At 50.3% G+C, this 25,906-nt stretch overlaps 10 protein-coding genes across 10 annotated transcripts; 5 read left to right on the top strand and 5 right to left on the bottom strand.

Annotated features, from left to right (window-relative positions):
* On the top strand, positions 1-1,729 carry J4E82_003548 (uncharacterized protein; the record flags this gene model as incomplete). The annotated part of the gene is made up of 2 exons (XM_051729833.1): positions 1-219; positions 269-1,729. 2 exons carry the CDS (start codon positions 1-3, stop codon positions 1,727-1,729), a joined length of 1,680 nt encoding a protein of 559 aa, XP_051590507.1.
* An 883-nt stretch (positions 1,730-2,612) lies between these two features.
* On the bottom strand, positions 2,613-4,668 carry J4E82_003547 (uncharacterized protein; the record flags this gene model as incomplete). The annotated part of the gene is made up of 5 exons (XM_051729832.1): positions 2,613-3,029; positions 3,084-3,376; positions 4,173-4,230; positions 4,326-4,485; positions 4,556-4,668. 5 exons carry the CDS (start codon positions 4,666-4,668, stop codon positions 2,613-2,615), a joined length of 1,041 nt encoding a protein of 346 aa, XP_051590506.1.
* A 1,123-nt stretch (positions 4,669-5,791) lies between these two features.
* Positions 5,792-7,371, bottom strand: J4E82_003546 (uncharacterized protein; the record flags this gene model as incomplete). Its single annotated transcript, XM_051729831.1, has 4 exons — positions 5,792-6,111; positions 6,216-6,377; positions 6,468-6,594; positions 7,096-7,371. The coding sequence occupies 4 exons, from the start codon at positions 7,369-7,371 to the stop codon at positions 5,792-5,794; spliced, it is 885 nt and encodes a 294-aa protein (XP_051590505.1).
* A 3,492-nt stretch (positions 7,372-10,863) lies between these two features.
* On the top strand, positions 10,864-11,721 carry J4E82_003545 (uncharacterized protein; the record flags this gene model as incomplete). The annotated part of the gene is made up of 1 exon (XM_051729830.1): positions 10,864-11,721. The coding sequence occupies one exon, from the start codon at positions 10,864-10,866 to the stop codon at positions 11,719-11,721; it is 858 nt and encodes a 285-aa protein (XP_051590504.1).
* Positions 11,722-12,595: 874 nt separating this feature from the next.
* Positions 12,596-14,417, top strand: J4E82_003544 (uncharacterized protein; the record flags this gene model as incomplete). The annotated part of the gene is made up of 5 exons (XM_051729829.1): positions 12,596-12,619; positions 12,686-13,476; positions 13,552-13,615; positions 13,692-14,195; positions 14,304-14,417. 5 exons carry the CDS (start codon positions 12,596-12,598, stop codon positions 14,415-14,417), a joined length of 1,497 nt encoding a protein of 498 aa, XP_051590503.1.
* A 571-nt stretch (positions 14,418-14,988) lies between these two features.
* J4E82_003543 (uncharacterized protein) lies at positions 14,989-16,646 on the bottom strand (the record flags this gene model as incomplete). Its single annotated transcript, XM_051729828.1, has 3 exons — positions 14,989-15,613; positions 15,667-16,466; positions 16,518-16,646. The coding sequence occupies 3 exons, from the start codon at positions 16,644-16,646 to the stop codon at positions 14,989-14,991; spliced, it is 1,554 nt and encodes a 517-aa protein (XP_051590502.1).
* A 575-nt stretch (positions 16,647-17,221) lies between these two features.
* On the top strand, positions 17,222-18,799 carry J4E82_003542 (uncharacterized protein; the record flags this gene model as incomplete). Its single annotated transcript, XM_051729827.1, has 3 exons — positions 17,222-17,260; positions 17,319-17,765; positions 17,822-18,799. The coding sequence occupies 3 exons, from the start codon at positions 17,222-17,224 to the stop codon at positions 18,797-18,799; spliced, it is 1,464 nt and encodes a 487-aa protein (XP_051590501.1).
* A 647-nt stretch (positions 18,800-19,446) lies between these two features.
* On the bottom strand, positions 19,447-21,234 carry J4E82_003541 (uncharacterized protein; the record flags this gene model as incomplete). Its single annotated transcript, XM_051729826.1, has 5 exons — positions 19,447-20,216; positions 20,269-20,523; positions 20,585-20,828; positions 20,889-21,128; positions 21,181-21,234. The coding sequence occupies 5 exons, from the start codon at positions 21,232-21,234 to the stop codon at positions 19,447-19,449; spliced, it is 1,563 nt and encodes a 520-aa protein (XP_051590500.1).
* Positions 21,235-21,741: 507 nt separating this feature from the next.
* Positions 21,742-23,207, top strand: J4E82_003540 (uncharacterized protein; the record flags this gene model as incomplete). The annotated part of the gene is made up of 3 exons (XM_051729825.1): positions 21,742-21,819; positions 21,894-22,252; positions 22,316-23,207. 3 exons carry the CDS (start codon positions 21,742-21,744, stop codon positions 23,205-23,207), a joined length of 1,329 nt encoding a protein of 442 aa, XP_051590499.1.
* A 1,092-nt stretch (positions 23,208-24,299) lies between these two features.
* On the bottom strand, positions 24,300-25,745 carry J4E82_003539 (uncharacterized protein; the record flags this gene model as incomplete). The annotated part of the gene is made up of 1 exon (XM_051729824.1): positions 24,300-25,745. One exon carries the CDS (start codon positions 25,743-25,745, stop codon positions 24,300-24,302), a length of 1,446 nt encoding a protein of 481 aa, XP_051590498.1.
* Positions 25,746-25,906: the final 161 nt, after the last annotated feature.

Here is a 25,906-nt window from a genome sequence, read left to right as displayed (position 1 = left end):
ATGGCAAACACGACCATACCTAACGGCTCACAATATCATCTCTGGAAGCCCGAGCCTTTGGCTCGTGGCACGTTCTCGATACTGTCTTCGTCACTGCTCACTATGGTCTTATGCATTTGGACAGCTGTTCATCTGAACATTCCCGAGCACAACAGACCTATCTCACAAATGTGGCGAAAGTTACGCTGGATGGTCGTAGGACTTTTTGCTCCAGAATGGGTAACTCACATCATTTATGTCACATTGAACGAATGCTGACTGAATTCAGGTCGTTTGGACTGCTTATTGTCAGCATATTGACGCAACAAAGATTGGGAAGACAATGCGAAAGGCTTTCAGTCAGCCAGAGCCCCCAAATTTTGTGAACAATTTGCCAACACTCCTAAGAGGCATCTTGCCATCTGTCCCCAACGCGTGGGGCAAGATTGGACTTACGACAGGGTCTCTCGAACAAACTGAGCAAGTGTCACAACATACGGACGTCGAACCCGGTCCGAAGATGAGAAGATACCCGTGGACACACGCACATTCCCTCTACGCCATGATGGGTGGATTTGTCGTTGATACTCATGATCTAGGCTACGACTATCTACCCCAGGAACGGCAAAGGATGACGTTAACACTAAGGGGCCTCACATTCATTGCTGATTATAATCCTGACATCCTCCCGGATCTTTCCGTTTCTGCAATAAAAGACAAGAGCAAAGCAAGCATGTTCACGAAGATGATAACTATCGCCCAGGCGCTGTGGTTTGGCATTCAGTGCGTAACTCGATCGACACTGGGTCTTTCGATCTCACTCTTGGAGATTAATACTGCCATCCATGCTGCCTGTGCCCTGACTCTGTACCTTTTCTTTTGGTGGAACAAGCCACTTGATGTTCAGGAGCCAACCGTTTGTACACACGCAGATCTACATCCCATCGCCGCCTTCGACACTGTCCAAAGACTGTACCCGCGCGTCCGCTTTTCACCAGTCGATTTGGACAATACTGAAGACAACGATATTGTGGACTCTTCGACTGACCCTGGAACAGCCGTCTTTCATCCTAAAGTTCAGCATATCTCGCTAAAGCCATCGAAGGATCCGAAATTTCGATCGAAAGGTTCTCTTGTATATCACGGCTTTGTTTTCCGCAAGAACATGAAGCTCTCAGCTAATGGAGAGAGGTACGAACAGTTGACCGAGTTAGACTTTTACCGCTTCAAGCTAGCCTCACAGGCTGCTAGGAGGTACTCATTACGTACGGGTGAAAAGTGTTCCTTCTTCGATGTACGTTCGAGGAATCGTTCCGAAACTATGTATGCGCTCGTAGGAGCTGACGAGCCGAAACCCGGGCTCAATTTTCTCGTGGTAGGATTCCTTCTAGCAGGCCTTTTTTACGGCGGTGTGCATCTCATTGTCTGGAATCGACCTTTTCGTGGTAGAACCGACGAACTGCTTTGGAAGTCGAGCAGCATTACAATTCTGGTTTCGGGCATAGTTGCCATGATATTGGAATTGGCGCAAAACTTCGCGGCCATTAACCGACAAATAGATCGTACAGTGTGGAGATTTGCGGCAAAGGCTTCCGGTCATGCCTCCACGGTGGGCTATTGTCTTTTCGCACCTCTCTACATCTTCGCGAGAGTTTTCATCATTGTGGAATGTTTCCTGGACGTATTTCATCTTCCCGACTCGGCTTTCGGAACCCCTCGATGGTCGCAATATTTCCCGCATATCGGATGATGGGATTCACTGGCTTTAAATAGGAGTGTGTGTACATGACTACCACCCCAATGCATGTCATACCTGTCGTTTTGTTGTTGCGTCTGTCTCGAGGGTACATTATAACTTTAACCCCGGTTCTCCTTAGTCATGTATCGAATCAAGATCGAGGGCCAGATCGAACCGCTTTTTCGCGACTGTGCTCCGTGCAGCATCTAGATCTTTTCTTCGCGATCCATGTTCCCCAGTTCTTCGCCACGGAGTAGCCGATACTCCAACCCCTTGTAGCGATATCAGGGGCTCTTCGACTGCGCTAGCGTGCGGCTACACCCGTGGCGCAAGCTTAGCACCAGAACCACGACTCAATTCGGCATAACACTACTAGCGAAGCGTCGCTGTCACGTAAATTCACTGCATGTGGCGCTGCACGAGTTGTGGACAATGTCAGTGATATTGGTGGCTTGCTATGGATCATGCCATCTTAGTTATAGCAGGTTAATGATGAGCTGGGCAGATATTTATGGCTGTGTATATAATGAAGTCGAGAAAACCTAGTAGATCGTGTAGGCAAGGTCTGGCTTTATTGCTTCATACACTCTTTTGAACTGTCTTCCAGCGATCGAATCCACTACGTTCATTCATTCACTCATTAAGCCTTCATCATGCGAATCAGCACACTCTTTACAGGCACAGCTCTCCTTTTGGGCTCTGAAGTTTTCGCAGCCACGATCTCTCAGAACGCGCGGTGTGGTAAAGGGTTTGGAGGACTTGTTTGTCCTGAAAAATCTACCAGTGTTGGACCATGCTGCTCACAGTACGGGTGGTGGTACGTTTCACTCTGCACTTTCCTATTCTTCTGGTAGACCTCGCTAAGACTCCGTAGTGGAAGAACGGAGGAGCACTGCTACATCTCTAAGGGATGCCAGTCAGGCTTCGGCTCTTGCTCAACGTCCTCTTCCCCATCGAAACAACCCCCTACATCGTCTTCCTCGCCCACGCCTTCGAAACTGAAGACCTCGACCAACGGCAAATGTGGCGTCGGTTCAAGCCAGACCTGTTTGGGTAGTGTGTTTGGCAACTGCTGCTCCCAGTATGGGTATTGTGGTAATAGCAATGCGTACTGCGGATCGGGTTGCCAGACTAAGTTTGGCTCCTGCAAGGCTACACCGGCCGGGCCTTCGAGTATCTTGGTACTTCCATCTACAACAACCACCCAACCGATAATCAGCGCCTCTGCCACTTCGCAGCGAGTCTCCACTAATGCCAGATGTGGAGCTACTTTCGGCGGACAGACCTGCAAAGGAAGTAAGTGGGGTAATTGCTGCAGTCAGTACTCGTACTGTGGAAGTACAGACGCATATTGTGCACCTGAGACCTGCCAGAAAGGGTTCGGCGATTGCAAAGCTGTATCTTCCTCAAGTACCGCGCCTTCTTCCACCCAACACAGTGCGTCGTTGGTCACTGTCACTTCTGTGCTTCCGTCATCATCTTCGTCCTTGACGGATATATCATCCACATCGTACAGCTCGGCAGAGATGTCAAGCAGTATCACGTCAATCTCATCAGATCCAGCTGTTACCCCAGAGGCTGTGAGCTCATCATCATCTTCTTCGCCTGTTGTCCCTTCAGACACATCCTCCGCATCCAGCGAGATGACGACCAGTGCGTCTGTGTCCGCAACAGAGCCCGTTTCCTCTCCGACCTCTCCAACTCCAACTCCAACTCCAACTCCAACTCCAACAGAAACTTCGACTGAAGCTTCCCCCACAACCAGCGATACCCCCTCGACGACAACAACACTCGACCTGTCATCGTCAACGTCCTCCACCCCAAGTCCAAGTCCACCAAAACCCACGCAGCTCGTTGTAAACCCTGGCTTCGAAGACGCTACAACTGACCCCTGGGTTCTGTTCCCTTTTGGTGAATACTCCACCGTGGCCCCGTCCGATCCGCAGTACGGTAGCAAGAGCGTCCGCGTGACCCGACGAGCCGGCCTCTTCGCCAGCGCGCGTCAAATACCTCAAGTCAGCGAAGCAGGCACCTACACGGCATCCTTCAGCGTCAAAGTCGATGGTACAGTTGGAGCTCCATGTTACATCTCTTTGACGGGCCTTATCGAGAAGGAGTATGGACAAGTCGAGGTGCAGGAGTGGACGAAGTTTAGTGGTACGGCTGCGCTGGCAGCGGATAGTAGGAACTATGTGAGGATTGTAGTGAGCTGTTTGCAGACTGCGCAGACGGGGTATGTGTGGTTTGATGATATTACTCTGACCAGGGTTGGTTGATTGAAAGTAAGTTCTCGGTGTGGTAAAGAAGGCTTCTTTTGTATGGAGGGAACATGATTTCATTTTACAAACAGTGCCAATGGAATAAAAAAGCAGATGACACACAAAGAAACCATCAGCTTCGTATAAATTTCTTGTGCAGGCAGATACTTCTTTGCTAGCATACATAATTTCCGTACCTTGGCCGCGGCAACACTTGAGTGACGTATTCAGCCCTACATCTTCTCGCAACAGTAACTAATATACAAGTACTGAAGTGCTCCAGCGGAACAATCAATATTTTGCTTTTTGCAATTCCCCCAAGTTGCTAGATTGTACGCAACAGACGTGACGGTCATATCATCGTCTTCGCAGAAAACCTTGGCACCATGAAGGAAAGTTCTAGGCTGACAATATCCGTCCTTCTGGAACATGTTCTCGATATCGGCTTGGTCGCAGTTGCCTTCTCCAAAGACGACACCCTGCGTTGCGGAGCACTGAGTCTGCATGTTGCTAGAGATAGAAGTCAGCTCGTAGTCTCGTCCAGGCACCCTGGCGATTGAATGTATAGGTAAGGACGAACTTGACGATCAAACAGGTCTGTACGGTGCCAACACCAATCTGGCCATCGGGACAGCCTTTGCCCATGACTGAGCGAGCAAAGAGCATAAGGGCCCCAGCAGCGGCGAGCTTCATGCTGTTTGCGTTGAGTCTAGTTGTCGGCTATCTCCCAAAGTACGATGTGCTCGTACAGGATTGAAAGTCTCGAAAGCAAATTCAGGTGTATGAATAGTATGAAGATGAAGGTTCTTGAGGAGCGAGAAGGTAGTTTGCAAGACCTACCGCGTCAACTGTCGCCTGATATATAATCCTCTGGAATTCTATATGGCCGTATGGCTTCACAGCAGTGATCTTGTTGGGCCAGTCGGTGACCGACCGCTAAATCTCACTGAAGGATCATTGAGACCATAGTCCCATGACCAGAAGGACCAGAAGGACCATAACCGGACCATCTGAGACCGGACCAACAACATCGCTTGTTTGCAGCAGGCATCGGCCGATAGCATCGCCCGGTCGCTTCGTACTCGTGTTTTTCCATGTCTATAACTGTTATACAGTACATGCAGATCATGCTTCCAGCCTACCTAGGTAAGCTTGCTGCTGCATGCTCTTCGTCAGGCACATTGCATTCTCACAACTATCACCTCTCAAGTGGCCTCGGACACCGACCCCAACTCCATACCTCTGGATTCTCGGGTGCTGTAGTCATGTGTTCGTCCTGGATACCTCTTTTTCATTATGAGGCGAACGAGGCGGTGCGGAAGAGACATGCTATGGTGTCGACAGAGGCATCATCCAGCCGGATAATCCAGTCTTCAGGCGATCTTCGCCCATCGCTCGAAACGTATATTGCTCGACGAGCGGTGCCTATGTGCCATTCAAACACGAGCTGACGACAGAAGGTACAGACAAGCTACTCCACCAACATGCTTAGCCGTCTAGCGAGATGCTTGACCCATACGCCCTGTCAGACCAGCTTACCCTAAGATATATGACCGGATAAATGAGCCCTCACTCGGATTAATAGCCAACCACCTCTGTCGCATCACAGCACCCCTGCCTAGCGCCTCACCTTATCAAAGTCCTCGGCTGCTCCCGCTTCTAGTTTCCTGGAGTTTGGCAGATTGAAAGTATGTTTTTGGTGCGGCAAAGGAGGCTTTTGGTGCAGATATATTCTGATAGTCGTGCCTCATCACATCCCCCATGTTACATTTGACCCATCAATCATATCAATATCCTATCTTGTCTCATCCATGCCTTACCACCGGCCACCAAACTTTACAAGCTCCCTCCTTCCCACGACCGCTGACGCAACGGTACACACTGCTCCCACAGCCACCAGCATTGCCCTCGCCATGTTCAGACTCGCCCACTTGTCCATCAACTCGTGTACTGTCTCGCCCTCGGCGGCAAATGCTTCGACGTTCTTGTTGCTCAACGATGCGGTCGCGAGTTCGTCCTTCTTGCCTAGAAGCTTGTCGTTGGTGGGTGCCATGGCGAGGAGCGTGAAGGGGACGATGCTGGGGAGGAGGATGGTCGCGAGAGCGTTCAGGCGAAAAGGTGTGGATTTGGGATCTTCTGTTGGGGATGTTAGCACGTGAGATGGTCGGGGAGTGGGTAGACGGGTGGGGTGTAGTGTTGAAGTATTGACGCGCATTGGAGGGACATGGGGTGTGACGTACGGTTATAGGCCAAGTACCCGGTTGCTAGAGCTGAGACAATGGCTAATGGCCTCGCGATTGCGCCGCCTCGTGTGAAGATTGTGTGCCATTGCTTTACTGCGAGGGGAGCGGGGGCTTGCATTGCGGCGGGGATGCCGACTACCGAAAGGCATACATTGGATCCTAGCATGCTTGTCAGTCATGCCATGCTGTATAATGTATATGAAGGCTTTTCAAGTTTGGGTATGCGCCTTCATCCCTGGCGTAACTTACCTAGTAAGAACACGCTCCCCGTTATGCCTACAGCCTGCGCGATTGCCAGCGCAGTAGGCGTCTTCTGCGTGAGTAGATTGTCCATTGTGTGCGAGTACGCGAGCAATTGGTGCTGGGTTTGCGGTTTCTAGAGGCGTCAGATGGTTCGTACTTTGAGACGGGATGCCTGACTGTTGGTGGTCAACTGGTAGTGGGCCTGGACGCTCCACGTGGGACACGCGCTACGTCAAGCTTCCCCGCGGAACCCGGTCACGGCGAATGAAACTCCGATCTCCGACACATGCCATAGGTCAGTCGCATCATTCATCTTCATACAATCCATTCTAGAAAAACTCGTCTATTCCTTTTCACGCCTCTTGACAGCATTTATTGTGAATAGCTCATGTTTGACCTTTTCTAGTTCTACAACGCCTTCCACAACATCCTCCTGATCTTGATAATGTGCCATCAAGCCCCAATGAGTCGGTCTTCACCCGAAAGATAATGCATCTTCCCAATCGGTACCCCAAGATTCCGCAAGATGCCATAAGCCGTCACATTGTGAAAGAAGCTGTCAAAACGAGAGCTATATCAGTATACCGGCTAGACGTGGAGAAATCCATGAGAGCACTTACAAATTTGGGAGAACAAACTCCTGCAAATACGTCAAGCCGTTCAGATCGAAATGCCACATGTTGGGTACGTCGATAACCACGGGCATATCCTCCTTTCCCTCGAATGCCTCCGGGCGTGCCTTCTCGAAACATTCCAAGGCCTGATCGATTTGCGTGTACAAATCCTGGAAAGAGGCTGCGTCGAACTTGAACGTGGGTACTTCCATGCCGGCAAGGCGCTGGAGTGCCCTTGTAGCGGTGGTAACCTGGAAAAAGATTTGAAGCGCGAGAGGCTGTAGTTGAAGCATCATTAACTTTATGTTCTGTTCTCTAGGTGACAAGTCGACGCGATACGTACATGCATATCTGGAGCGAGTCTAGCCCCCAAGGCTTTCGAGTGCGGATACCCGTTTTTGTCGCACCATGCCTCAGCCTTCCTCAAAACCTCCAGATGGTTTTGCATCGCTTTTCGAAGTGCGGGTACGCATAGTTCGTAGGTAGGTACCGTCGATTTCATTTTTACTTGCTCTCTAAATTGTATGGTATGTGTTGCTCACGTGGGACTCGGCGGCTTAAGTGCATCCCTGGTCAGATGGGATGGTGGTCAACTTGTGATATAGCCCGCATCTCCCCGATGCTAAGCCCCGAGAATGGTCTCCGCATGGGTTATGCATCACCGCTATAATTTGATCAACAGTGCTTCATTTTTGATCGAGTACCTTAGCTACCACGGCCTTGACGCTGGACGCGCCCTCGCGAATCCCCCGTGTCTACAAACATCCATATGCGGAAGCCTCCCATACTTTCGAAAGTATCCCCTGAACTTTCGCACTGATCTCGTTCTGCATTGTGGCACAATTGTTCCGCCTCTGCTCCGCCTGCACGATCTGCAGCTTCTTTTGAAGGTGATCCAGCCCTTGCTTCACGACAATGCGACCCACAACTCTACACTCCTCGCTGTCCAACACGTATCGGCTTAATTGGAAGGTGCTGTCGCCAAGCTCAGCGCGGCTTTCATTGCTATCTTTGTCAATAGGAACGCCCGATGGCGCAAACTTTGCCTGCCCTGCAACGTAAAGGGTACAAAGGATTTCCAGTTCGCGAAGAAGAGTCGTAGTGCGCGTTGGATCTGAAGAACATGTGCTGCACTCCATCATGGCACTATGTAGGTTTGATAGCTTCTGATCAAGTTGCAGCACCTTCTCTAGTGTACTGTAGGCTGCGACAGGGCCCCGTACTTCAATGCTGATGTCGTTCTCGTGTCCTCGACACATGCATTGCCTTGTCTGGTCGCTTGACAGAGGTCCCTGTATATGTAGTTAGCAAATATGACAGGCAAGGTCTTTTGCTTGGCCCGGATGCTATACCCTAATGGTCATCTCTGACTCCAGAATAGATCAAAGCGATGCTACTGCGAATTATTTGGGAATAAAGAGAGAGATTGAACGCATAGTATTTGTAAGGTCATCAGCCGGAAGTGATGCTTTGTACTGGTGCCGCGGAGCTGAATGTGAAGCAAAAAGGCGGAAATCATTGCTTACAGTGAGCAGACAAACCTTATCTCGTGATGCTCTCAACATCGCTGTCATAATTTAAGCCATGATCTATTTCAGACTCGTGTGTAAACGCGGTACCAGAAACCTTGGCTAGTACATGAAACGCGATCTTCGCGCCTGCACGTAAGTACAACCAGCATGCAGTTGCCTCAAAAACCTGGAAGTTGATCAGCGACTCGTTGATGCCCGATGTTCTTCAGTGTGTGAGTCGTAGTTGATGTTTCGGGGTATCATTATGATGCGTGTGCAAGGAGATTGACTAGGTTCTGTCCATGGTGATCTCGGAGACACATCCGAGGACACGGACCTCGGTGCTTGTGCACTCAACGCGCCGTAATCAGATCTGTATCGAGTCCACCATTTCCCCGCTTCCCCAAAACTCACGACTCTGACCTGCCTGAGATACCATAATCGCCAAGCTCAGGTCAGCTACCTAGGTACAGTTGTAATCGGGACGAAACATTTCCTATGCTTTTAGGCATGTGCATTACGAGTACTGACGCAGACACCGGTGTTTCGGCCGCGGTACCCGTTACCAAGAACACACGATAGCAAGACCCATGTTCGACTTCGTAATTAAGATGGCAATGAAGCTGCAATCAGAGCGTTGATTGTACAACACTCGCGGCAAGATATGGCGTGCTAAATCTGGACCTTCCATCGCAAGGGACTGCCAGCCCTGAACGTTGCTAGGTAAGCTCGGTCCCCGAGGCCGACTTCTGACTAAAGCTTCACGAAACGCTGCCGTCCGCGACGGTTGGGGTTATTGGTTATAACGAGGAAGTTAGCTACCAGAGAGTGACGTCTCCTACGAGATCGAACGAGACGTTTCGTAGGGAAAACTTTGGCGCAACCCAGATTGCCCAATGCCATTTGTAAGGCATGTCGGCACCAAGCCGGTATATTCTTACCCAACGTACTTACAGAATGGTTCGCGGAATCATCAATGCGACGGCAGATCCGGAAGTGTTTGTGTCATGAAGATCTCCTACTCGGAGACGGAAGACGTAGCATGGACGTCCATTCGAGGGATGCGGAGTGAAACCTCAGCTTATGTCTCGGCACTATCCATTGTCATCGAGGCGCTTTATTGCCTACGTATGAGCGAGGTCGTCAGCGATAGCTGCTTCGACCGAGTGCTTTCGACCGAAAATGCATTCATAGAGTACGAAAAGCAGTCATATATATATAAGCCTGACTTCCATACAGCGGCGTGCCATGATCGACGACAAGTACCGGCAACTAGATTTTAGTGTCGATCAGGCCAGAAACCAGTGTCCAGGAGCGTTTTATCTAGGCGACGACAGTAAAAGGATGATAAGAGACAGGATTTGTGAACTTGACGTGTGTGTCTTGCGTCAGCGGAAATATCTCCGGATTTACAAGGGGGATTCGCACTCGGTAACGGTGAGTGGCTAGCGGCAGTCATAGCACTAAGGGAAACGGCCGGCGCAAACGTTCTATAGCTGGCTCATCGACCATTCTGGGGTCCTTACTCTTATGCAGTGGGCATTCGAGCCTCACTTGGTTGTTGTCAGCCCTACTACTGTGGCACAAAGTTTGCACATACTCCAAATGGGCCATGGATCCCTAGAGCTGTTGAGTGCGCAGTACCGTTTGTTGGTCCCTTGCTAATTAGTCAGGCAAACGCATATGTGCATTCGAATCGAGTTTCATCTTGTAAGCCCGTGATTGTCACTTTGTATATGTTACAACACGTTCAGTCAGTCGTCTTTCATATCAATCTATTCGAGGCCAACTTTTAACTTTTGCACACGCTACACATGTCCTATTGCCGTTTTAAAAGATAACGCAAACAAGCATCGCGAAGCTGCCAGCATGAAACCATCGCGTCTGGGCTTCCGCCGGCTGCGGAACTCTTGCGATATATGCACACTTTCGAAGCTCAAATGTAGTCGCGAAAAACCAGTCTGTCAACGTTGCGTCGACCGAGGCTGCCAACAAGACTGCAACTACAGCGTAGCACGCCGTCCAGGCAGGCGGCGTCAAACATCTGTGATCTCGGATGAAGTGGGGTCGTACGGTACGGAAAACGCTGTTGGTACAGTGCGAGTGAAGCGGGGAACGGCGCCTCTAACACCCTCTTCAACCCTGGCGGACTCGCTGCTTCCGACAGAGCGTCACGATTCGACTCGGAGCACCCCTCAACAAAACGATACAAGAGATGGAAAGGCACGCACGGTTCTATTATCGCCAGGAATGGCTTCCATAGAGTCATTTACGAACATGTCAATGGAACTGCCACATGATGCCGACACAGTTGACTTTGGATCTATGGATGATCTTTCGCTATGGGAGTGGGGTACAAGTGGAGTCGATCCAGATTGCACAAACGGTCACCACTCAGGTTCTGTGGAGCAGATGTGGGGTCTTCCGTCAAGTCAGGTCATGCTCAATGGTACGAAGTTCGGCGCCGGTGTCATTGCCGGAGAACCAACGCAAGAGCCATCACCACCCATGAGCCAGATAGGCCGACAGACCACATACCAGGACGATCAAATCCTTCTTACACACGTAACCGGCTTTTCCAAGGATCCTATTTCTTCTGATACAACTGCTTCAGACCTCCTCTTCGACCTATCCAAGGATGTGGATTGCCAATGCTCTTCCCAATTGAGTCAGCTCATCTACTTGGTTAGTCTTCGGCTTGCGAAACCCACTACTCTAGACGTTGTCTTTGCTGTGGAGCAACAGTTAAACAGGACAAAGGACACAATCTCTACGTGCGCGCAATGCTCCTTCAACTCGCCGTACGTGAGCATGATGTTTTGTACTTCTATAAGCTGGGTAATTGAGCATCTGCAGACGTACATACGTGAGTCGAATTCAGTGAGCGCGCTCAATAGTCAAGTCACATACCTGACGATTGGTGGTTTGACACTGAGTAAAGAGATGTCACACTCATGTTTTGAGGCACTAGTAAAGCTTCGCCTCAGACGAGTCGTCCAGACAGCACGAGAATTGGCAGTGCTCGACATCCAGACCAAGAGTACGCTTTTGGATGGGATGCGGTCAGCAGCAGTCGATACTGGAGCTGCAGCGCAACAGATGTTTGGGATGTTGGAGATGAGGGGCGCATCTTAGAGGAAGAAAGCTACTTCCCAAGAGACTCTCAACACCAAATCCAGGAGAGCGCAGGTCGCTGTATTCTGGTTCAATATTAACATGAGGTAACAATACACGAAGTTACGATCCTCTTCCCAGTCAACAAAGCGTTGGGTCGTTCGTCTTATCTGTGGAACACTTTCGTATCGCATTGGGGGAATTCTTTTATGGAGAGACTTCAATTGGAATTCAACCACACATAGTGCGGCATATCAAGGAATCACCATCTCACAGGCATCCAATACGATATTTCAAATGACACCGTGATCTAAGCAGAAACGCTACGACCAGCAGATGTGTGTACGTGATGTTTTTATGCAATCCACAACCAGCAACAAACGACCTGATATCTGCCGGGCTCTTGACATTGCATCTGCAATCCTCAAACTCTCATCGGCAGGGAAATTGCAATTGCTATTCAGGCCAACGACCATGCAGAGTATGCTGATGGTTTGTCCGAAACCCGTACGATTTGGTATGTACCGAAATCAATGATCCATATGCCCCGGGACAATTGTCATACTCGTTCGGCTCGGAGCCGAGTAAGCTCCAGAAGCGTATTGGTTCAATTTCAGTTGAGCTTTGTAACATCGAATTGCGATTTTGGTTACCTTTTTTCCCTTTCCCTAGAAGGAGGGCGCCTACCTCGTGCTTATCTCCTGCATGAGCGGTGGGCTCATCCCGAACTATCTTCATTATCACCTGCTATCACTAGCCTACTTCGACTCGCTTCACTTTTCAGTTTGTGTTAGGATATTATCTAACAAACGTCCTTGAATTTTCTTCCTACTCTCCCACCACTACCAACAATCAACTGATCACACCCAAGCGACAGAAATATCAGTGTCCGTAAATGATGGAAGAGCTGTCTCCTGAGGTATGTCGAGTTCGTTATGCCACTACCATCCAGAAAGATAAAACTGATCGACTTTAATATGTCCAGCCTCGCTACAGGCTGGTTGGTGCTCACATAAGAAGACAGTCAATATGGCATATCGCAATAGTTCTTGTCGTTATCTGGGTGGCGCAGAATTACATTCGAACGTGGAAGCGTCTGCGACACATTCCTAGTGCGCATATCACTGCACCATTCTCCTACTACTGGCTAGGTCGTACCACCTACAGCGGTCGTCAATACTGGGTCCTTCGCGATCTCCACGCTAAACATGGCCCGCTTGTGCGCATCGGGCCCAACGAAGTCCTCACTGACGACCCCAACGTCCTGCGCACTGTCTCGTCCACGCGGAGCAATTACGCTCGCAGCGACTGGTATCACGCCGGCCGCTTCAATCCGTATCGTGACAACTTGTTTACGATTATTGACCCAGGAGCGCACAAGAAGGCGAAAGCCAGATCTATGGCGGCGTACAACGGGCGTGATACTGGTGGCCTTGAAGGCATAATCGATGAGCAGGTCAAGATCTTCGTAGACGTTATTCGAAATCGCTACGTGGTAGCTTCGCCAGGAAACGGTCAGCCGCTGCTGGATCTGGTGGCCATCACGTCCTATTTCACCATGGATGTCATCACACGGATGGGGTTTGGCAAAGCAGTTGGCTATCTCGAAGACGAAAAGGATCACTACGACTTCCTTGGAACTGTGGATGAGCTCTGGCCGAGAATTTCGACGGTGGCTGATGTACCTTGGATTCGCAAGTTTTTGTTCTCGCCTTTTGTACTCAAGTTCGTGGGGCCAAAAACCAGTGATACGAAGGGCTTTGGAGCGCTCATGGGGTACGTCACAGCGAGCCTGGACTCTGGATACTCGTCTTGGGTTTTAGTTGAGCGGTTCCGCTGATGTTGTATTAGTTTCGCAGCTGAATGGGTCGGTCGTCGCTTTTCAGCACCTGATGGTGGACACAAGGACTTTCTGGCAAGTTTCCGCCCCAATTTTCCCTTCCATGTACACCTGATCCATGGAAATTGTCGAGCTGACAGTCTTCGTATAGGCCTCACTTATGGCTAAGGGCTTCACAGAGGAAGAGTGCCAATCCGAAGGCCTATTCCTCCTGCTAGCTGGGAGTGAGAGCACCGCCAACGCCATGCGTTCTATCCTGGTACATACCATGAGCTCACCTACGGTATACAATCGCCTCGTCGCCGAGATTCAGAACGCGGTACGCGCGGAGAACGTCTCATACCCTATAACCTTGGATCAGGCACGGAGATTGCCATATCTGCAGGCAATCATCTACGAAGGCCTCCGTATGCGCCCACCCATCCTAGGTCTTTTTCCTAAAATCGTACCCCTGGACGAATCACCCATCTTTCACGAGAAATTGCTACCCCCAGGCACCGCTGTATGCATGAACATGTCATCCATGCTGCAGTCAACGGCTTTGTTCGGCGCCGATGCCGACGTATTCCGTCCAGAGCGCTTCACGGAGGCAGACGAAGAGACACGCAGGCAGATGGAGCTAGACGTTGAGATGGTGTTTGGTTATGGGGGCTGGGTTTGTGCGGGCAAGAATATTGCTATGATGGACATTGCAAAAGTGGTATTCGAGGTATGTTCCTATATGTGTAACAGTCTTGGCGTGATGGTCGCTGAACTTGAACAGATGTTTCGCTTGTTCGACCTACAGCTAGTGAAGCCGTTTGAGCCGTGCGACAACATCGGTTACGGCGTGTTTATGGATAAAGGGTTGAAGGTAAGGGTATCGGCAAAGATGTGAGAAAAGTGGTCATGCTCGTAGTTGGGAGACTTCGAGGGCTGGAAGAAATAACGCAGAAAGATCCGATGGATAGACCGCTCACTAACGAGTCTCTTGCCCGCGGCATTCCCACGTCCCTTAGTGGAGTCAAAATGACCCTTCTTCGTTCAGCCGTTAACCTATCTATCAACAAACTGTCTCATGTTGCATTGATTGTCCCTATCTTGTTCAGTGTATATCCTGGGTCGGTTATGCTCGAAGATAATCCCCGTGGTGTATTTGTACCTGTGTTTCCCACCGCAGTCGGAGTAACACAAGAAATGATTGGATGTTGGATATGTATGTGACAAAGCGGTCATTGTCATCTACTGGATGCCAGGTAACGGACAAAAAGCAACCAAGTTTCTTCCCATATCAGTTAGGAATGAATCACGACACACTTGGAGCACTAGAACAGGTGATTTACTCTAGTTCATGGCGTGTAAGTATCAAAATGTCCCAACGTTGTTTCCTGTATCCGTCCAAGCTACCTATTTCCATTATCTTCACCATCACATGCCCCAAAAACATCTTACAAGATGATTGCAACTCATTACCAGGCTTTTGTGCGCTTCAGTCTTAAGGGTAAACCATCCCGTGGCTTGACAGCCGTAATACCCGCAGGCTGAGGCACATAACTTTTGTCCGCCATCTCAAACTCAAAGCTACCCACAAAGGCGGCGATGAAAGCTCGTAATTCGACCTTGGCATATCCCGCTCCAATGCACTTCCGCGGTCCATGCAGAAAAGTAAGGAAAGCATAATTGGTATGGGCATTACCATGGTTGTTAGCTCGGCCGCTGTCTTCATCAATCCATCGGCCTGGATCGAATGCATCGGCCGTTTCGCCGTAGAAGGATGCAAACCGGTTCATGGCAGCGGGAACGATCCAAAGACGTGTTCCAGCTGGAATGGCAGTGCCGAGAACGGTGGTGTCTTCTGTGGCGACGCGCGAGGTGATGGGCGAGGTGGGCATGAGACGGAGCGTTTCGTTCACGACGGCATTGAGGATGGGGAGAGTGTCGAGGGTAGCGAATTCAGTAAACCTTTCTGCGTCGTTGGCGAAGAAGCGATAGGGGATGTGGCTGCGAAGTTCGGCACGGAGACTGTCTTGCCAGGCTGGATGGGTGGCAAGCAGCCAGAGAGTCCAGGTCAAAGTCGCTGAAGTTGGCTCGTACCTATCTTGCGGTCAGTATGATATCATCATAAATCATCTAAACTTGTGTCATACCCTGCACCGATGATGGTCAAGAGCTGGCCAACAAGTTCGTCATCCGTCAGTGTTCCACTTTGTATGAGCTGCAGTAAGAGCGCCTTTTGGCCACTGTCTTCAGTGACTTCTTTCTTTCTCTCTTCTAAAAAGGTACTGCAAAGCTGTCGCAGCCTGATGCGAGCATCCTCGATATCGCGGTTGAACTTGCGTGGTAAGAGTCTTAATAACCAGGCCGGCAACAAAGCATTGGCAATGAACAGTAGACGCACGCCTTCTTTGCTACCAGTCACGAGCTCATATAAATCGGTAAGCTCATTTGGTTCCCGTAGTGTGTTGAAATCCTTTCCTAATGCCGCCAAACCGATGGCATCGAGGGTACCCTTGTTGCCCCAAGGCAGGACATCCACTACAAAGTCCGTTGAGTCAGGTGAAGCAGCGGACTGTTCCATTGTTTCCACCATGTCAATAGCTTTCGACCAAAAAAGTGGGCAAAGATCTTGGACGTTTCGATGGCCAAAGGCCGGCTGGATACGTTTTCGGAGATATTTATGCTCATCGCCTTCCAAGATGAGAAGCGATGGTCCTAGGATTTGGCTGAGCAATCGTCGAGCTACCGCTGGCTTGGTGAAAGCATATGCGCGACGAACCAGTACCTCAGATAGGGCCTCATTACTGACTAGCAGGATATGACTGACGTTCATGAACCCATAGAAATGAATCAAGCCCTGGTTCGGTATAGAGTTGGCCATGTCCAGATAGGCTTGACCACGGGGATTGGTGAACTGGAGGAATCCATGGCCGAGGAATGGTAGTCCACCCTACGATGACTTAGTCAGTAATGTCTTGGGCACGTTATGGTGATGTCTTACCCTGGCTGTGGGGAGATGTCGAAACGCGTTGAAGAGACGTGGGTGAACTTCGATCTTGTACACTAGGAAAATCACGAGACTTGCGGCCAGCGTGGCGCAGAGCGCTAATAAAGACAATGGGCTCGACATGGAGAAGAAGAGGAGTAGTTCGGCATACACGATAGATACGGATAATGCTAAAGAGAAGTTGACAAAACTCTGATAACATGCATGCAGTGGATGCCTACCGCCCTCATACAGAACGACGTTCGTTGTCTAGAACCAGGGTGCCTAATTCTGAGCTGACTTGAGAAGAGGTCCAGACTCGAACGCTTCGCGAAGTGAGCGGAGCACCATTGTCGGCGGACGGTTGACGGCTGGCGCATCTGGTCGGGTAATACGCGGGTTGTAGGCAATCGACCCGAACGATGTAAGCCAAAGACCCGACGATGGAAGGAAATGACCCGACAAAAGCACGACTGCAGTATTCACTTACCGGAGCAATCATTTCATACCCAGCTGTATCAGCTTCGTACTAGCTTGCTTCAGCACAAGTTGAGATCGGGGTCGCTGGGTGAATAAGCGAAAAAGAAGTCGAAGTCAGACCAGGCAGTACAAACTACCAAGACACCCATCTCTTCCAAATATCAACCGTTCGATTTGTTGATAGCTCAATCGCGCGTCCATTTCCTCTTTTATCTGTGATAAAGCCATACAACCGAAACATGACCAAGATTCAAGAGAAATTGTTCATCAACAATGAGGTAAAGGCAGAGACAGTGCGGAACATAGTGCGATGAGAGCTAATGAAACCGGATATAGTATGTCGGGTCGCATACCAACGAGAAACTGAAGGTGTACAATCCCTACGATGGAAGTCTTGTTTCGAACAACATCGAAGTGGCGCTAGAAGAAGACGTCGACTTGGCTGTGTCGGCGGCGCAAGCAGCGCTCCCAATATGGCAGGCGATGACGGGCGCGCAACGCAGTGCGCTGATGCTTCGGTATGCCGATTTGGTCGAGAAACATACAGAAGAGATAGCCCAACTGGAGTCACAGTGCATGGGATCGCCTATGATGCTGGCACGCAGAGTTGTGGGAAGTCACGTGGCTGTTTTCCGCTACTACGCTGGTTTGACGGACAAGATTGCAGGGACGACGTACACGGAAGACGGCGATGGCTTCTTCAAGATGGTGCTCCAAGAGGCGATTGGTGTATGCGCAGGCATCGGGGCGTGGAATGCGACGCCCATCTTTGCGGGATGGAAGGTGAGAATGCCGTTCACTTGATCACTTCCAGTTACTGGCTGACTGGCGTGCAACAGATCGCACCCGCTGTCGCAGCAGGTAATACCTTTGTATTCAAGGCGTCAGAGAAGTCACCCCTGGGCGCGTTGTACTTGGGACAGCTCTTTCGCGAGGCTGGCTTTCCGCCAGGTGTAGTGAACATGGTCTCGGGCGGGCCAGCGACAGGCGCTCTCCTGGCTTCGCACATGGGTATCGCCAAGATCGCCTATACGGGCTCTGTTAGCGGTGGTCGTGCTGTACAACTTGCAGCTGCAAAGAGCAACCTGAAGCCCGTTACACTTGAGCTGGGAGGTAAGTCGGCCGCAATCGTCTTCGATGACGCCCACTTGGAGAGCGCCATTACGCACTGCTCGCAGACATTTGCCCTCAATGGCGCCCAGGTGTGCTCCGCAGCCTCCCGAGTGCTTGTCCATCGCGACATCGCCGATACCTTCATTGCAGGTGTGAGCACCGCTTTTAAGCAATTGGCTGCAGCCCACGGCCCGCCTACCGAGGCACTCTTCGGCCCGCTGGTCGACCAGCAACACCATCAGAGAGTGCAGGCTTTTGTGGATGCCGCACGCGACGGGGGCGTTGGCGTAGTTGCAGGCGAGGTGCCGACCCATCCCACCGCCCTATTCATGCCGCCAGCGCTCCTGATTGACCCCCCTACCAACAGTCGCGCATACCGCGAGGAGATCTTCGGACCTGTTCTGGCGGTCAAAACCTTTTCCACGGAGCAAGAGGCCATTGCGCTGGCCAACGATTCATCCTACGGACTTGCCGCTGCCGTCTTCACGTCCAGTATGCCGCGTGCTTTACGCGTTACCCGTGCTCTTCAAGTTGGCATGGTGGGAGTTAATAGTCCCGTCATGCCATTGACCCAGCTCCCATGGGGCGGATGCAAGGAGAGTGGTTACGGCCGCGAGGGAGGTTTGGCTGGTCTAGAAGAGTACTTGCAATCTAAGACGGTCCTGATCAGTATGAAGGACCCGCAGGCCAGCCCGGCCAAATAGATAGTCCGCAGCAGCGATGCTGTACACCCCGTAGCGCATAATACATCGCATTGGCACGCATGGCCGCCTCTATCCACATGAGCATAAAGGTTGTAGACCAGGAATACACCTTCTACTGTGTTTACAGGATGATATCACAAACACGCTGTCGCGCGTACAAAGACAAGTTCTACGACCAGACTTTGGTGTGCCTCGGAAGTTCCGCACGGAACCGGAACTTTCCGACGCATTTACGTGGGATTTGTTTGCGGAACTGCTTCCTTAGCACTGCAATCGCTTTGTATCGCTACACCCATTTATCGTTTGAACTCTATGAGCCCTGTACAGCTTCCTTTGAATTGAATCTTCAGAATGAAACGTTATTTGCCGATCCCTTTGCGAACAATATCATCGCCAATATTGTAGCACAATCAATACTACGGAACAGCCGGAAATGAGGAGCTACGAATCGCGTATATAGCGGACACAAGATGGCAAGAGCCCATTCCATCGCAAGGATGCTTCCGCAGCACTAACCTCTACATGATCCACGATCAAAGCCCGATTCACCCTGCTTTGCGCTCATCTGGGAAAATGATAAGCATCCTTTAGCCGACATCATGGATCCAAGAGCAGCACCTCCTTGAGTTCGCGACTGGTGTAGAACCCTATACCATCTCCCGTTCTTTGAACCGAATATACAATTCCGGTCGGTTGAGTGTCTGATACGATCTGAGAAGCTCGGTGGAGGGACTCAGACTCCACAACTGATTCTTTGTGCCCTTGACGCCCTCCGTCTCCAGCTCAAAGTCAAAAGCCCAGAGTAGATGCGCCACTATCAAACGAATCTCATAGTATGACAAGCTTTGGCCCATGCACTGTTTTGGTCCAGCTCCAAACGGTGTCGACGCGGACAACCTGTCATTCTCAAAAGCTGGGTCCCATCCCTGTTCGGGGTGGTTGCGCAACCATCGCTCGGGGTGGAATTCGTTTGGCAGATGGAAGTTGCTTTCAGACCGCACTGCTGCCCATGGAGCTACGGAGACTAGCGAACCCCCCGGAAGTATATGCGGACCGATTTGTGCACCCTTTGCTGGGACTGCACGAGGAAGATTTGAACTGACTGGTGGGAAGATGCGCAGCGCTTCTTTGATACACGCGTCGAGGTAGACCAATTCTTCCAACTTTTGCAGCGTGATGTCACTTGGATCCGCGAAGGTCGTGCGAATCATGGTAGCGAGACGTTTGTGAATCTCGCGATGGACGCAGAGATTGTACATGAAAGTAACGAGAAGAGTGGAAATGGTTTCGGAGCCCGCGGTGACAAGAAGTGTCATGTTGAGGAGGAGCTCTGTAGGTGCAAGAGTCTTTCGTGCGTCTTTGTTGCGCTGTATATGATAGATAACGTCCTTGTGAGAAGAGGTTTCGTCAGCAAGACCTTGGAAAATATTAGCTGACCTTGCCTTCACGGAAATCCTGTCATGACTTACGGTCGAAGGTTTTCTTCTTCGTGTTCATAAAGGTTATCATCCTCCATTTCATCGCTTCCTTTGGCATGAGCTTTTGCGCCATCTGGTTGAGCCATGTACCGACTCCTGTGACTCTCCGAACGGCCATGTCCAGAGTTGAGGAGATGAGAACATTCGTAGTTGCCAGCGCCCATTCTGTTGCAACGCCCTCATCCAAGCAATGGAAAGACTCGCCAAAGCATAGGTCACCGATGATGTCGAATGTCGTAAAGGATACTGCATTCGATTAGATTATGTCACCATGCTCAGTGGGAAGAGAGCAGGAAGAGAGTCGTACACCAATCGCTCATGTTCAGAGCTTTACCATTCTTCCCTTGTGTCTTGACGGCGTGGATTAATTTGGCGGTCTGAACCTCCAATATTTCCTGTTGCGCCATGAGAGCGGGCTTCGTAAAGCCGACGGCCATTGCGCGTCGCTGTCTGGTATGCTCAGATCCTTTAGCGAGGCCAATGCCAACACAGCCATCGATTGGCTTTACAACACCGATAAAGAGAGGTGCTTTCTCCATCACGTCGCCATGCTAAACAGAATGATCAGCCGACATTACGACCAGTTCGTAGATAGTCCTGAATGAGCATACACGATTACCGTAGATCTGTTCCCAAGCATACGACTCGGTGAAGCTCAGTTCATCGGGAGATATCCGAACTACTGGTCCGTATCTCTGATGCAGTTTGTAGTTGTACAGGTGTTGGACGCCGCGGAAAGCTGCAATTGCGCTTGGGATACTCGATACGCTGTTAAACCAAGGTCCTGGGTACTTGCTTAGGCTATGCAACCACCGGCGATGCACAGCTTGTCCTAGGATGGGTATGAAGATCTTGAGGCAAAATTCAGTATTTGTTTCGTATCTTAGAAACTGTCTAGCTCACCACCAGCAGAATACTCCATCCCGCAAAAGGGATATGGGAGAAGGTGCGTTCCATCTTTGTCGTTAATGCTACCAATACGTTCTGTCCAGAGATGCTCAAATGCACGGAATTGCCTGGAAATGCGCCAAAGAGCGTCAGCGGCAGATATACCACCTATATTGTGCTTTTGCTGACAAGATGCTGATAGCTTATCACGCTACGATGAATTGAACCGCGCCATGCCGGAGGAAACGAACTCAATGTTCAATACTGCATGGCAGCCTTGAAGATCTGGAAAATACCCCGCTGCTACGATTCGGGAGAGACATTGGTTTCGGGTCAATTCTTAGCTGCTCTAATCCCGGATAGAACGTAGACCATTGGTGAATGGCCGATGAAACGCTAGGGGACGAATTGGGTTATGGATCGAAACGACCATGTGCTACCAAGGTATCAGCATTGGCAACATGTACTCTGATATAAAGGCGGCGCGCCACGACATTACTATGATCACTCTCCATAACAGCCAAGATTATCTCGGATTATCCGAATTCTCTAGAGAGAAGTTTCTTTGACACCACCATGTCTACCTTTTTGACCAAAGTTTGGGCAAACGCCATAGGCTTCGGGATCGTTTGGACAGGGGTCGTGCTCTTCAGTGTACGTCCAGTATCATTCAACATTGAGAAAGGCTCTAATCAGAAAAACAGCGTCTCCGCTCTCAAGAGATCCAGAATTTCTTTCCCAAGCATGATCAGAAATGCGCTCCACAATCTGATGAATCAGTGAAGAACAAGGCCGTCGTCGTTCATGAGCGCTGGTACTACCCGCCCGACATCGCAAATGACTTGAAGGATATAGATCTTCCAGACCGGGTCAAACAGGAGATCTTTGCCACGGCTTGGGAATATACTCGTTGTGTCATTCCTGAATACACGAATTGGTCACGATATGTTGCGTTTATGCGCATCATCGTCATGGGAATCATCGCAGAATTTAAGGGTAGCCTTATGGACGTGGCCAACGACGATAATGTCGTGGGCTACAGTCTTACCGAGGTGTTAGATACATTGTGTGGAGGAACAGCAGGCCAGTATGTCACCGCTGTCAGGCAAATCCGATCTTTGAAGTCTCCTCACTAATACGCCCCTTCCAGTGCTGAGATGTGCCGCGAATACCGCTGCTTTTTGTTGATGTCGTCGCAAAAATCACGTCATCAGACAAACACCATGCTGTTTCGCCGTTACAGTGTTGCTCTTTCCAAGAGTCCCTGGCAATTCTTCCGCATGCGCGATACCGACGCGCTCGCTCGCTTCACCATTGGTGTTGCTCTGGTCTGCAATGACCTCGACCACATTTGGTTCACCAACGACCAATTCGACATCATGGCCGAAATCGGCAATACAATGTACGACGGTATATCATACTGGAAGCACCGTTCCGAGGGAGAAATCAACAGCACCTTCGCATATGTCCCAGAAACCAAGCGGGTAATGGCCTATCACAAGTGCCGCGAGGCGCTTTGGGCACTGGACGTAGCGTGGGCAAGACAGCCCGAGATGAAGTGTGTCATCAACTTCCTCCGCTACTTTGGCGGCCCAATTCACATGATTATGCGACGGTACCGCTTTGTGGAAGAGGGCCTTACCCTAGGCAGACCTGAGGACAAGCGCGTCATCGAGCAAACGAGGAAGCACGTCAAATTATGGAATAGGCTTGACGAGCAGAAGAAGACCAAGAAGCAGGAAACCGAGAGTCTCCAACAGTATCGCCACGTCCTCTCACGGGAGAAGATCCTGCTGTTTAACGGCCTCGGGGAAATGTTGGAAAAGGCTGACGAGGGCTTATGCTCCGAGTGCAGCTATCGAGAGACATACGGCGCGCCACAGGCTCATACTTTCGGAGGTGTTGTCCTATGTGCCGCACATAAGCAGGGCTGGGCGGACCATACGGAAAGTATACTTGAGCGCATGGTCAGAAGCTTTCCGGAGGCTGCCGAGACTGTTCGTATAAGTGAGATGCGAGCGACACGTTCAGCCGCGCCATAATTCATACTGGAAGCACCTCAAGAGAAGGAAAAATGATCGGATTCGAATACATGGGCGAGTGCTGGTGTTGCCAAGATTGTACTCAAGAATACGCGGAGTTGTGGGAGGATTGGAGTGCGGCAGTGGAAATGGAAGGGTCAAGCGAGACTGATATGTCATGGTACGCGGCTGTCTTCAGCATGTAACTTAGAAGGAATGGAATACTCTAGTTTCATTGTACGAAGGGGATCTTCAGTGAGCAATGTGTTGCTGATGCTAGCTGGAGAGCTCGTCTCCTCTTGTTTATGCCGAGCGATTCTAGCGCGATCATGCTTTGTTCAATACTACGGTCAGCTTTTCATCGTTCCCAACTCCGTACATGAATTTGATTGTGCCTTACCAGTAGTTTGTTCCATGGAGATTATCGAACTACTTTCGCATTTAACTTTGGCGCACGTTCATGCGACACGTCAGAGCTAAAAGGCGTTAACAAGTTCCCTAGAGGAACCAGCAGTCTCATCGGGTTTGACGCGCGGGTACACAGGCAATTACATTGCTTTCATTTATTAGCAAATAAATGACGGGATATTCCGGTACTGAAGAAGGGGCTACACGTAAAAGGATCAGCGGTGGTATTCTTGCCGTAGCACAGGAGCCTGGTGAAGTTGGGTGAAGAGCAAGGTTTCTCCTACTTAGCTTCTTTCGGTTAGCGAGCAATGTGGCATCCCGAGGACTCCTTCGATAGTCGCATGGGCAGCAGCGTTCGCGAGAGATATACTCTGTATGATGCGACGCGTATAAAGGCTGTGCACAACTTACTCACTCAAGTAACAGCGAGAGATCGCTTTCCCAGAAGCGCTGCGCCCCATCGCTTCCTCAAGCCTTTCAACTGCATTGCCTCACCTCCCCACAAGAAGTCATCATATTGGAGCGTATCCTTAGTGCAATCGCTCCAGCGTACTTTGAATACTCTGATATGAATTCCATTTAATAGTTGACATCATTGATCAGTGAATTACAAAGCTTCGGAGTCAAAAAATGAGCTTGAAGAACGAGCATGACATTGATATAGCTGAACAGGTAAGAATGTCGCATGGAAAATGCTTCTCTTCTTCAAACATCTTGGTATACTTCGCAGCCCGTCAACGCCGGTTCAGACGCAAATGCTTCAAAGACATCCTCGGTTACATTGAAGAACAAATTAAGTCCGTTCTTGTACCATGCGTTGCCAACAGCCTGGTCATTAGGCAACGCCTCAGTAAAAACGAACAGGTTGGGTATGGATGAAGATGGCACATAGAAGGATGGGCTGAGGGGTCCTAGATGGAACTTGTCATATCCCAAGTGAGCGACGGAGCTGAACTCTACATGTTCGTCGCCTCCCTTTGGCTTGAAACTACTCGAAGGACTGTCGCTGAACGTAGCGTCATAGGTGATTGCATGCATCGCATTATCGTCGTACTTGCTGAGGGCCTTCGTGACCCTAGTAGCGAGTTTGATTGGATCGGTAGCATTGGCAGGGTTGCTCTGGGCGTCAGGGGAAATCATGACCACGACGAACGGCGAGCCCAGTAGCCCGTCACGTACTCCTAGAAGCCAACGGAAGCTACTCGCCAGGTGTAGATCGATTGGTGGCCGTTGTGCATGACCACGAGCTCGGTTGAGACATGCCCAGAAGAACCCGATTAGCGCTGCCTGGTCGGTCAAGCGCATCGGACTTTTCGACTGCAGGTCTCCGAGTCTATGCTCGACTTCCGTGGCTGGCATATGTAACACATAGTTGTACATGGTTTCGGCTCCCTGGATAGGGCCATTCGGTTGAAGGGCACGGCGATACGGGCCTCGTGTGGGAAGCGCTTGAGCTCTCTTAAGTAGTGTCGAGCCTTGCTCTTTTAGATCAATACCAGTAAGCTGGCTGCTGAAAACTTCCGGTTGCCATGATGGGGGGTTTGGGCCTATCGCGTCTTCGCCATGGAACATTTGTCCATAGAGAATCGACCAGTGCTCCAGTAATCTCCCCGCCGTATAACCATCAGCTAAGCCATGTTCAAAATCGATCCCGAGACTGAAACCACCACAGGAGAACGCTGTGATCTGGATTCGAATGCCCGGGGGACGAGAGCAGGGCGCAGGAAATAGCGTGCGAAGAGACGAGGGCGAGTAATCCCATAAGAATGTAGACTCATTCAAAATGGTAGGTGGAAGCAGGCTGCTGATGCGCGACTTGGTATGCGCCTCAGTAAGTTCTACTGCCTTATCGCTAGGGCTTCCCCATTTGACAATGGTCCGCTGAAGTTCTTTTCCATCCACATCTGGGCTTGTAATTGTTTCCAAAGTCCCAACGAAGCGCGGGAAGATATCAAGTGTTTGAGAAAGACTTTCAGTAAGGCGTTTGATAAGGTCTTGCGGTTTCGTGGATTTTTCAAAGAGATATATGGTAGGTACAGTGCGACGGTAGGCATACCATGCGTCCAAGATAGGCAAGTTGGCAGACTGTGGTGATGTGTTCTGATGGCTCCGAGGCCAGATTTCGTGTACCTTGACGATGTCGACTTTCATGCTGCGTGGAATGAAGTTGCGTAAAACAATGCAGTCAGCCAATGATAAGAAATGTGAGCAAATGTCCCAAGAATAGTCGAAAGGTACCAAGAACATGTGAATGATGGATGTTGGCCCTAGCGCGAAAGGACTAGTCGCTATTCTCCCGTATGTCCCGATGG

The sequence above is a fragment of the Alternaria postmessia genome, assembly GCF_024291825.1.
Source record: "Alternaria postmessia strain BMP 2775 chromosome Unknown scaffold_15, whole genome shotgun sequence".
Taxonomy (NCBI): Eukaryota; Fungi; Ascomycota; class Dothideomycetes; order Pleosporales; family Pleosporaceae; genus Alternaria; species Alternaria postmessia.
The sequence above is the reverse complement of the archived record's forward strand: the minus strand, read 5'-3'. Positions and strand labels throughout refer to the sequence as shown.